General features: G+C 64.0%; 2 protein-coding genes across 3 annotated transcripts; both read right to left on the minus strand.

Annotated features, from left to right (window-relative positions):
• Positions 1-1,156: 1,156 nt before the first annotated feature.
• PHPT1 (phosphohistidine phosphatase 1) lies at positions 1,157-2,871 on the minus strand. Of its 2 annotated transcripts, none has more exons than XM_035341642.1 (3): positions 2,678-2,871; positions 2,368-2,492; positions 1,157-1,620 (listed from the first exon to the last, which is right to left on the minus strand). In XM_035341642.1, the coding sequence occupies exons 1-3, from the start codon at positions 2,823-2,825 to the stop codon at positions 1,528-1,530; spliced, it is 366 nt and encodes a 121-aa protein (XP_035197533.1). In that variant the 5' UTR covers positions 2,826-2,871; the 3' UTR covers positions 1,157-1,527. The 2 variants fall into 2 exon arrangements, with proteins under 2 accessions (XP_035197533.1, XP_035197534.1); XM_035341643.1 differs by having other exon boundaries at positions 2,761-2,844.
• A 472-nt stretch (positions 2,872-3,343) lies between these two features.
• AJM1 (apical junction component 1 homolog) lies at positions 3,344-10,170 on the minus strand. Its single transcript, XM_035341633.1, has 3 exons — positions 8,532-10,170; positions 3,440-6,851; positions 3,344-3,389 (listed from the first exon to the last, which is right to left on the minus strand). The coding sequence occupies exon 2, from the start codon at positions 6,787-6,789 to the stop codon at positions 3,532-3,534; it is 3,258 nt and encodes a 1,085-aa protein (XP_035197524.1). The 5' UTR covers positions 6,790-6,851; positions 8,532-10,170; the 3' UTR covers positions 3,344-3,389; positions 3,440-3,531.
• Positions 10,171-11,050: the final 880 nt, after the last annotated feature.

Below are 11,050 nucleotides of genomic sequence, written 5' to 3' on the forward strand. Positions count from 1 at the left end.
TAAAAAGAGTAGTTTTATATTTAGATATAAGGAAATTTTTTACTCTGCGGGTGGTGAGGAACAGGAACAGGCTGCACAGAGAAGCTGTGGGTGCCCCATCCCTGGAGGTGTTCAAGGCCAGGTTGGATGGGGCTGGGGGTAGCCTGAGCTGGCGGGAGGGGTACCTGCCCATGGCAAGGGGGTTGGGCTTTAGGGTTCCTTCCAACCCATACCATTCTGTGCTTCTGATTTACGTCCATGCCGCACGCATCCCCTGAAAGCACAAAATGGGGAAGGCAGGCAGCCTGACTGCTGTCTGGGTGCCTGTGGCACCCAGACAGCAGTCAGGATGCAGCTGGGAGTATACTTGCTGAAGACCAGTACTAAAAGCTCAGTCACAGCCTAGCCTTCACCATCAACCTCAGCCCAGCAGAGGGACTACATGCACACAGCAGCACAGCTGAGTGTAATGGCTGGGGCCAGGCCAAATGCTCATGTGGGAAGGTAAGGTTTCTCCAGCCCTGCCTTTGTATGAGTCAGCCATAGGGCATCCCACCCCTTGAGCTCTCCCACCACCAAAGCCTCCAGCAGCTTTCCCCAGCCTTTCACCACCCCCATCCTCCTCAGTTTGGAAGTACAAGCAGAGTCCCCCCAGAAGAGCAAGCTGGGAAATGTTGAGGAGCAGGAGCCAGCACTGGCTGCCCTTGAACTCAAGGAGTCCTGCCTGGGTGGAAACAGGACATGTTCTTCCAAACCACGATCCCTGCCAGCTACGCCCTCAGTGTCCCAGAAGCTAGCCCCAGTACATGAAGATAGATGTGTTCCATGGGCCACTGCTATCGCAGTGCTCCTTCTGCCTAGGGAGTCTGCGTGCCTGCTCTGCCCTTCCCTTACTCAGGCATGGAGACCTATTGCCTTCTCCAAGAGGTTCCCTCACAGCTCTCTTTCTGGCCCCTTTTGCTCAGAGCTGGAGGACAGGCACTATTTTCACAGCCCACCCCATGTCTCAGCTGCTCCCAAGGCTAATCCCAACATGCACCCTGCTGCCTCCTAGATGCTGCTTCCAAGTCTCCGCAGAGATGGAAACACAGGGGCTCATTCCCATTGTGAAGAACGGCAGGCCCAGTTACCCCCCAGACACGCAACAACAACAGACATGCTGAGCCACGAACACACAGATGGGCAGGGACAGTGCACTCCCCAACATGTTTAATCCTCATATACACGTGGGACAAACCCGTGCCGGGGGGAGGCCAGGGCTGAGTGCCCACCAGCTTCAGCCAGGTAAGGACTTCAACTGTAGGGCTTTGCGGCTCATGGCAGGGAGATGGGAAGAGTCCATGGCACATGGAAAGTCCAGTGACAGCGGAGATGGGCAAGTTCCCCTGGAGGATGGAAGCTCATCAGTGCAGCAAATTAAATGCCAAGGAAAACACAGTGGAGCCCAGGTGCTGCTGAGCACAGGGCCCCTGCTGCCATTTCCTGAGTGCTGGAGGTGGCCCCACCAGCTCCAGGCTGGTGCCAGTGCTGCTGCCCCACCGGATCACGTCAATAGCCTTCGTCTGCCCAAGTGATCTCGTAGTCCGGATACTTTGCTTTCAGCTTCTCTGTAGTCACCGAGTGATTCGCTCGCCCAAAGCCCTGGAAGAGGAAAGAGAATCCAAAAGTAAAGCAGGCATGGTTATCATTATAAGAGCTTATCAAGCAGCTGAGATACCTCAAAGCAATTGGATGCTCTGGGAGAAACCTACAGCCATGGAAGATGCCACTGATCCCCTGTCTGTGAAAGGCTCGTTGGCTCCAACCAGTATGTGACACCGGCTGAAACTGTGTGCAGCTCAGCCTGGTGCTGACTGATAGGCAGCACTGCGCCCGTCCAGGCGTTGTGCCACCTCACCACTCCAGAGCCATCCTGGGTGATAGGCGCTGGCAGAACCAGAGCTGCTATCACTTACACCATTCTCAGGGTACACAGGTGCATGGTCTCCACCTTGAGCCCCTCAAGGGACCTGGCCAGAACTTCAGCTGTAGCAGGGATGGGAAGCAGAAACAGATCTGGAGAGGCCACTGTCTGGCCAGGGTGGGCCTGGTGCAGACATAAAACGTGGCTCCTGCAGACACCCCCAGCTCAGCACGCACTCATCTGCGGTCTCTGTGTCATCTGCTCAGTGCTCCTGCCTTCAGATGCTGCCTCATTTCACGCGGCAGGCCTAGCGCAGCCATCTGTGCTGTCTCAGCGGCAGCCGTTAGAAAGGAGGCGTCACATCCACAGAAAGCTCCTCGACCCGGGCGTACCCACGTCAGGGACACACCAGCTAGGCTCAGAGATGGGCTGGCCTCAAAGCCGGGCACCCCCGGAGCCCCCCGCCGCTGGGCAGGGCCACTCACCACCGAGTATCCGTAGACGTGGATCTTCTTCTCCTCGTGCCGGTGGGAGATGCGGCCGCCCCCCAGGCACTCGCAGTCGAAGCCCTGCTGCTCCAGCTCCGCCGCCGCCTTGTCGTATATGTCGGCTGCGGGGAGAGCGGGCCGCGGCGTCAGGCGGCCGGGGAACCGGCGCGGCGGCCGGGGCAGCGCCCGTTACCGCTACCAGCACCGCTGGGGCTCCGGGCGGGGCGGGGGGTGAGCTGCTAGGTCCCGCCTGCGGGGGTCCCGGCCCGGCCCGGCCCGCCTCCCTCCCGCCACCGCCGCCCCTCACCGTGGTACTCGGCCCAGCCGTGGCCCCGCACCACCTCCTTCCCGGCCGCGGCGTGGCGGGGGCGCACCCGCAGCAGCACATACTTGAAGACGCCGCCGCCGTCGATCTCCACGTCCGCCACACGCCCCAGCTCCGCCTCCGCCGCCATCGCTCCCGGCCCGCCGCCGGCCCCGCCCCTTCCGCGGCGGCCCCCGCCCCGCGGCCCCGCCCGTTCCGCCCGTTGCGGGCTGGGCTCCGCGGGAGCCGCCTCGAGGGGCAGGGCCTCATCGGGTGGGGCGGCCCCGCCCCGGCCCCGCCTCCGCCCCCCCCCCCCCCCCCCCCCCCCCCGCGACCCCCGGCGGCGCCCCCCCGCCCCCCCCCCCGGCCCCGGCCGCCGCCCCGGGGGGCCCCGCAGACCCCCCCGGGCCGCCGGCAGCGCCCAGCGGTGCCCCTCAGGCTCCGGAGGCTCCTCCCGGTGCCGCAGCGGGGCCCTGGGACCCCCCCGGGGACGTGTCCCGGAGCGCCGGGCTGGGTTCCTGGGTACGGGAAGGGTACATGGGCAGGCACGGAGGGGCTCCGGCCGCGGCACCTGGGGACCTGTGGGGTCCTGCCGGACACTGAGCAGCTACAGGGGTGCCCAGTGCCCCGTGGCGAGCCCCGGCTCCTTCCCACCCCCCCGCGGTTGCCCCGGCCCAGCAACTCTGGGTGCGGCCCCCGGCAGTGCGGCCCCCGCCCCCGGCTGCCTCCAGCGCAGCATCCTGCCCTGGCACGGCACCCGCGGGAGGCCAGAGGGTGCCCGACCCACCGCACCCACAGGAAAACACCTATCTACAGAAGGGGTCAAACGGGGGCTGGGGGGGGGCCTTGCACCACGTTCACATGATGTCATCCAGGAGGTTGGGGCTGGCCACCCAGTCCAAGGTGCGGGGCTCGGAGGCTGCCATGATCATGCACATGAACTGTTTGCCTGTCCTCTTGTCAATGGGGTAGATGGTGGTGGGGGTAAAGCGCTTGTTGCTCTCCACGAAGTCGCAGAGCTGCTCGTAGACAGTGGGGAACTCATGACGCAGGAATACGCCACGGATGCGCAGCTCTCGCTGGATGTTGATGAAGCAGACCTCCCTCGCCTTGCGGCCCTCCTCGCCCTCCTTGTCGATGTCCGCTGTGCCAGGTGGTGGCGTCAGGATCAAGGTCTCCATGTCCCGCTCCTTCTTCGGGATCTTCTTCTCGGGGCTGGAGGAGGCTAAGGCCACCTTGGCATATTTCCTGACCGTTGGCACCTGCATCTTCGGAGACGGCCTCTCTGGCACTTTCTGGGCCACGGCCACGGTTACATTTAAGAGGAAACATTCATCAGGGTCATACTGGTTGCCGGTCTCCCGCAGCTCCCGGGCGTAGTCCCCCAGGTTGTCTGAGTAGCTGTCCAGCTCCCGCAAGGACAGGTATGTAGGGGACATGAGCAGGCTCTCCAGGCCAAACTGGAGGAAGTTCTCAGCCGAACCTGAGTTGGGGAAGCCCAGGAAGAGCACGCCACGGCCTCGGGAGAGGTAGCCCACCTTGGCGATGCGTGAGAAGGCCTTGTGCACCTCAGTGTTCTCCCGGCAGAACTGCAGCACGTGGCGGCAGACGCTGCCCACACGCCCATAGACGCAGCTTTCCTTGTGTGTGTCCCAATCCTCGCGGCGGCAGTGCCGGGAGCAGTAGTATGTGTAGCAGCTGTGGCACGACTTGAAGTAGAGGCAGGCGTTGAACATGGTCTCTGTCCGCCGGCACTTGGCATTCGAGCACATCATCATGTCGTCCTCCTCTGCGCTCAAGTCGGGCGAGCAGTTTTCCAGCGGCTTCTCAAAGGTGCTGGTGGCTGGCGGGGAGGGCTGGGGGTGCGGGGTGCTACCAAAGGAGCTGGGACCTGGTTGCTCCTTTGTAGGCCGGAGCCCCTCAGGCGCTCCAGGAGGAACATTTCTCCCCTCGCTCCGCCGGGGTGGCCCCGGGGCACTGCTGCTCAGGAGCTTCTTGAGCTGCTCGGCAAGGCTGTCCCTGTCTCCAGCATGGTGGCCCGGTGCTGGCTTGTAGTCGATAACAAGGTCGGTGATGAGCTCGTCCAGCTGCTCCAGACTGCGCTGGCGTGCTGATCCGCTCTCCTTGGAGACAGGCTGTGGGGCGTAGGGCACAGCGCAGGGCACCTGCTCCCGCCCAGCATCCAGCACATCCCAGCTGGCTGAGCGCCTCTCACTCCTGCCCAGCCCGTTGGCACGGATGTCATTGTCGGTGATAGTGATCTCTGGTGTGACGTACCAGGAGCGGCCCAGGGGGCCACGGCTGCCATCGGCATGCACACGTTCAAGGATGGAGCTCTCTGAGAGGGACAGGGCAGCGTAGCGCTTGGGTGAGCTTGACAGGTTGATCACCACCGGCTGCCGGCGCTCATCGGGGGATAAGGCACGGTGCTGCTCCTGGGCAAGTAGGTTCTCATAGCTGCGCCCACGCTGCAGGGCATCCTCCCTGCGTGCTGCAGGTGCCAGGATGTTGTCCCAGGATTTGGAGTAGTGCTGGCTGTCCCGGCCCAGCCGTGGGGGGTTTGTGCTGTAGCTGGCATGCCAGGAGGACAGCATGGCCTCACGCCCAGCTGGCTGTGGGGCAAAGCGCGACACCTGCAAGCTCTGGTAAGGCAGCGCGCTCCGCTCGGGGCAGTACCAATCGCCAAAGTGCAAGGGCTGGGTGCTGCGGGGAGGGGGGCATGTCCGTGAAAGCATCTCCCGCTCACGGTACTTCCCGTAGTCCTCAGCGTAGAAGACCCTGGCTGAGGAGCCGAGGGCTGGGTATGTCCGGGCATCTTGAGTGTAGACGGTTTTGATGGGGGTGCCACGGGGCGCATAGAAGCGGGGCTCCTCTCCATAGAAGGCATGGGTGGGTGCCTCCTGCACAGGGAAGCCCCGTGCCTCCTCCACGTACAACGTCCGGGGTGGCACCGTGTGGACACCGGCTTTGGCTGGGTCCTCTGCATAAAAGTGCTGCGGAGGGCCATGGCGCCCGGGGTAGGGGTAGCTGGCATAGCCCGAGCTCCGCAGGGGCACAGTGGGGCTGGGGCACCGGACTGGTTCCTCTGCGTAGAAGAACTTGGTGGGGACGCTGGGGGCTGAGAAGGTCATGCAGCCCCTCTCGGGGTACTCCCTGAACTCCCGTGAAGATGGCACTGGCACCGTCTGGTATGCCAGCGCCCGGGGGTCCACCTCGTAGTACTCTCCAGGGTAGGGCAGGAGCGGGGGCTCCCCACTGTAGGAGTCACTTGGGGTGGGCGTGCGGGACACGGACACCTGCCTGCTCCCTGGCACCGCTAGGCTGCGGGCAGCCCCAGGCGTGCGGGGCCAGCGCGGTGGCTCTGGCCTGCTGTGTGTGGCCCGCAGGCTGCGAGTGGTGTGCACCAGCACCGCCTCATCTGGCTTGATATCCACCCGGCACTTGACATGGGGGCTTGCGCCCACCTTGGTGCCCAGCCCCTCCTCAAAGCAGTTGCTGCCCACGCAGAGTGGGGAGATGCGGCTGACACTGCTGCGCTGTGGCTGCAGCTTGATGGGGTGCACCTCGTTGGCCAGCGCCCGCAGGGGCATGTGGCTCTCGCGGCGCGGTGAAGGCTCGGCACGGGACGTCTCCCGCACCACCCGCAGCGCCTCCCGCCCACGCCGGGCTGGTGGTGGTGATGCTGTGACAGCGATGGGCACTGGCGTGAAGGTGGACTTCACCCGTGGTGCACTCTTGGACCGGGCTCGCCTCTTCGGCTCACCCCGGGAAGCTTCCCTGGCTGGCGGGGCAGCCCTGCCACTGTAGGGGTCTGGCTTCGGAGGCGCGCGCCTGCCTGGCAGCCCTGGCGCAGGCTCGAGAGTTCCAGGATGTGGGCAGGGGCGTTCCATGGCTGGGGGGGTGCCCAGCTGCTCGTCCAGCGACTCGAGGAAGTCAAAGCTCCTACAGTGACGTTTGTTGAAGGGCTGCGGCTCGTGGGGCAGGGAGGAGGACATGGAGGCATCACATCGTGGCAGGGGCTGGCGGACGATCGAATCCCCAGGGGCTGTGGAGGCCACCTTTATGTCTTGGTACACCGTAGACACTAGGATATCAGGTGGATCTGTTCGTGTCATCTTAAAAGTGACACTTCTATCGCCAGTCCCCTTCAGATGGCCTCAGAGGAAGGCAGCTGGCCCTGCAAGAAAACAGACAAGGTCCCTAAATCCTGGCGAGGATCTCAGGGGCCATGACAGCTCAGGATAAAGCCCCACAGCCCTTGGCTCAGGGGAATTTCAGCCACCTCTTCAGAGCTGGGAGATCAGGGGTGTCTCAGCCTCCGCTGCTGCTTTTAGAAGGCTGCTCCCAGCTGGGGGGAGAAGCAGAAAAACGCCAGTTGGAGAAGTTCGCAATCCAGAGTACAAATAAAGGACCAAATGCCATAGCACCTGCAGGTGCACCTGGGAAGAAAGAGCTGTGTGGCACTGCTGTGCCAGCTCACTGTAGGGAGAGGAGGCCGCTGACCTCTGTGCCCCAGCTTTTGGGGCCAGGGCACAGGACATGGGGACCATCTTGCAGCATCACAAGAAAGCTCCGAACAGGGGCTGGGGGACTCAGTAAGGGGCGGGTCTGTAGCAGATGGGAAATGTGTACCTGGCATCCCACCGTGACCATCCAAGCAGCCAGGGGGTCTCCCAGGACTGCACACCCTTGTCCCAGCACATGATGCACCCAATCCCAGCACTGTGGGCAGCACAGCCCAACCAGCAGCATCGCTCAGGGACAGGCACTGTGAGCACTCACCACATCCTCTACCACTTCCCCACCAGCCATAGCTTGGAGCACCCCTGGGCTACCTGTGCACCTGAGACTCCTGCCAATAATCCAGCCCCAGAGGGGCTGTGCTCACTCAGCGCCCTCCAGCTTTGTCCTCTCCCATGTCCCAGGCTGTCCTGCACCAGGTCATGTCTCTGCTGGTGGGACAGGGGCTGTAGCTCCCGAGTCTACACAGGACACAGGATCCGGTGCACACCAGGCAACAGCACAACGCCCATGGTGCTGCAAGTTGCTGCCTGCTGTGGGATGATGCTCCCAGCTGGGGGGGCAGAGTCCCCCGCCACACATGTGACGAGGAGGCACATCAGCATGATCATGGAACCCCCAAAGTGACCAGGGAAGAAGACGAGGTCCCAGAGGATCTGGTGTGTTTTGCAGTGATGTTCACTGAAAGACCATTGAAAAATGTCTGCAGACTGTAACTGGCACCAAGTGTGCTTACAGCCAGCTTTGCCCACAGTGGGGACACCCAACTGTCTTTAACACTCTATTTTTTTTGGCCACGTGGACAGGAGGCACGGAAGCACAGGTGTGTGCGAGCAGCTCCAGGAAACAACAAAGGTGCATGGCAAAGGCCAGCAAAATGTGTTTTGCTTTGAACAGAAGCAGAGGACCACAGGGAATGTATTTCAGGGAGAAAAGGAACAGACTTTATTTGTCAAGAAGCAGTATCAACTAAGCAGAGACGTGGCAGAGGCCTTGGCTCCCTTGTAGCCTTCGTTTCCCACCTGGATAAACCCCTGTCTTGTCCTGAAGCCGGGGGGACATGGATGCTAGGCAAGGGGTGAAGCTGGGCAGGCTGGGGGGGAAGGCAGCAGGGGACACGTCCCTGGGGGAAATGGGGAGCCCAGTCGCCAGGGAGAGATTGAGGCCAGTCTGGAAAAGGCCAGGAGGTGCCTTTGGGAGGGCCCATGGCCACAGGGCACAGGGAAGCAGCACCCCCCTGCTGTGGTGATGCCAGCAGTGGCACTGGGGAGCCCATCCCCATGGCGTCGGGGCTGCTCACGGGCAGGGAATCGTGGCCTGTGGGCCAGGGTCCTACCTGGTCCGGCCGCAGCAGGGATAGTGTGGGTGGGCTGAGCTGGCCGAAGGCCCCGTGGTGGCTCCATCCCAGCACTGCAAAATAAAAGAGGCACGTGAGGGTCCCGGGAACCCCGTCCATGAGGACGGGCAGCTGCTGGGGCTGTGGGGCAGAGGGAGCAGTGAGGTGGATCCTTCAACCACAGCCAGCCCCAGACCCGTGGAGCCACTGCGTGCTCCCCCATGCCCTGGGGCCATGGGCACTGCATTACAGAGTGGGGCACATGTAGAGGGGAGCGTGTGTTACACCTGCTCCAGTTACACCACAAGGGCACGTCCTCCCCCGCCCGCCCCAGCAGCATCCCCTGCCTGCAGAGCCACGTGAGGCTGTGCTGGTGGGGGAACCCGGGGACAGCAGCGGTGCTGGCATCCCCAGTGCCGCCCAGGGTTGCTATGGTTTCCCCGAATTATTCCTCCTCTGCGAGGATAGCGTGGGTGCATGGGGAGGCTGGTGGGGCGGCTGCGCAGTGGGGGGGCAGGAGGAGCCAGGGCTTTGCAGCATCTCACGGGGAGCACCTGCACCTTTGTGTGCTGGGGTCAGAGATGGGATGGTGCTGCTGAGGCCACCTGTGACAGGGACAGACACCAGTGTCACACAGGCCACCCTGCTCAGGTGGTGCTCAGCAGGGTCCCTCAGGAGGGAACTGAGCCATGGGGACAGCCAGGGTGGCAGCAGAGGACTGTCCAGGCACCAAGTGCCTAGGGGTGAGTAGGGGTACTACCATACTCCCACATCCTACATATCCCCAGCACCACTGCCCTCGGGAAGCTCCTAAAACGAGATCGCTCCCCACATGTGGCATGAGTGGGTGGTGCAGGGGCTATGCAATGCAGTGTCAGTGCCCACTGCACTGCCTGGACACCACAAGTGCTGCTGCTCCCTGCTTGTGTCCTTCCCCAAGCCCATAGAGAGCGTGCTGCTGGCGGGCACAACACTGAGCACTGCCACACACTGCACTGCACACGCTGCCAGTGCATGCTCTGTGCGTGCTGTCTGGGCATTGCCCCACACCCAGCCTGCAGCCATCACTCTGAGCATACTGGGGTGTGCTGCATGGGTGCCCCGTTCGGGGTACATGGCCAGCACGCCCCCTGCCTGTGCTGCGAGCAAGCTGCCTACACGTGCACTGCACCGAGCACACTCCTGCAGCACCACCGAAAACAGCGCGAGCACGCTGCTGGCGCACGCTGCGCTGCACTGAGCTCACTGCCTGTGCACGGCTCTGTGGCTGCTGCCAGCATGCTGGCAGCATCCACGGCCTTAGGTGCACTGTGTGTGCATGCATCACAACGTGGCCCAGGAACCCTGTGCACTGCAAGTACAGGGCTTGTGCAAACCATGCTGGACACACCACCAGTGTGCTGCCTCCTGCGCACGCTGCGCTGTGCACACTGAGCACAGCCCAGGCCTGCGCGCTCCGTACATGCACCAGGAAGGTGCTGACGGCCAGTGCTGCCTGCACACGCTGCCCCAGGCATTGCCAGTGCACAGGTTTCCCAGTGAGGGAATCTACTGCCCCCGGCCCCCATGTACATGTCAAATACACAGTGCTCTCTGCCCCACCCCATTGCCCTGTGCCCCTGCCCCCAGTGCCTGTGCCCAGGACACCCCCCACAGCCCCTGCCTGGAAACCGTAGCTCCATTCCCCAGCACCCATGGGTACCCCTGCACTCCCTGCCCCTCCTGCATGGCCGGGGGGGGAGGAGGGTCGTGCTGCTGGAGCACGGGGACCCGGCCTCAGTGCAGGGTGGTGCCCCAGGCCTCAGCTCTGGCATCTGGGCATGGGGCGAGTAGCACCTGCGGGGCAGGGACCCCTCCGGCCACCCCGGTGTCCCCTGCCTGCCCAGCCGCCAGACCTGGCTCCATTCCCTCTTGCAGGGGAGGGTGCTGGGGGCTCCCATCCTGGGGGGGCACCCACAGATGGGCATGGCCGAGGGAGCCGAGGGCACGGGGACGTCGGGCACTAGGGCCGAGAGGCATCGCCGGGCCCGGTGTCCCCCCGCAGCCGCTGTCACCCGCATGGCTTTCAAGGCCCGGGCCAGGGGCCGGGGTGGCTGCGTGGGGCGGGCGCCCCGGCGGGGCTGGGGGACGCGGCCAGGAGGCTCCGGGGCTGCCCCGGGCTCTGCAGCCGCCGCACCCCGGCGGCCCCAGGGCGGTGGCCCGGGCACCCCCGCGCTGCGCTCCGGAATCCGGGTGGCTCCGGGCCCGCTGGGCCGCGCGGGGCGCTGAGCTCGGCCCCGGGCGAGATGGGCCGGCCGTGGGGTGGGATGGCGGCACGGGGATGGGATGGGATGGGGTGGGATGCCCCGGGGGGACGGGATGCGGATAGGGACGGGGCTGTCCTGGAAGGGGGCTGGAGATGCGATGGGATGAGGAGATGCGATGGGGTGCGGGCTGCGCTGGCCCGGAGGGGACGAGGGATGGAATGGGGATGTGGGGCACGGGGTAAGTGTGTGGGGATTGGAAGGGATGGAGATGGG

The sequence above is a fragment of the Oxyura jamaicensis genome, chromosome 17, assembly GCF_011077185.1.
Source record: "Oxyura jamaicensis isolate SHBP4307 breed ruddy duck chromosome 17, BPBGC_Ojam_1.0, whole genome shotgun sequence".
Taxonomy (NCBI): Eukaryota; Metazoa; Chordata; class Aves; order Anseriformes; family Anatidae; genus Oxyura; species Oxyura jamaicensis.

What these genes read in the sequence shown, in the direction of transcription:
- PHPT1 (XM_035341642.1), bottom strand. Translation starts at nt 2,825, where the DNA reads ATGGCGGCGGAGGCGGAGCTGGGGCGTGTGGCGGACGTGGAGATCGAC. An exon ending in CGGCTGGGCCGAGTACCACG is followed by an intron (nt 2,493 to 2,677) that starts GTGAGGGGCGGC and finishes CTCTCCCCGCAG; the next exon opens with CCGACATATACGACAAGGCG. An exon ending in ACGTCTACGGATACTCGGTG is followed by an intron (nt 1,621 to 2,367) that starts GTGAGTGGCCCT and finishes TTCCTCTTCCAG; the next exon opens with GGCTTTGGGCGAGCGAATCA.
- AJM1 (XM_035341633.1), bottom strand. Translation starts at nt 6,789, where the DNA reads ATGACACGAACAGATCCACCTGATATCCTAGTGTCTACGGTGTACCAA.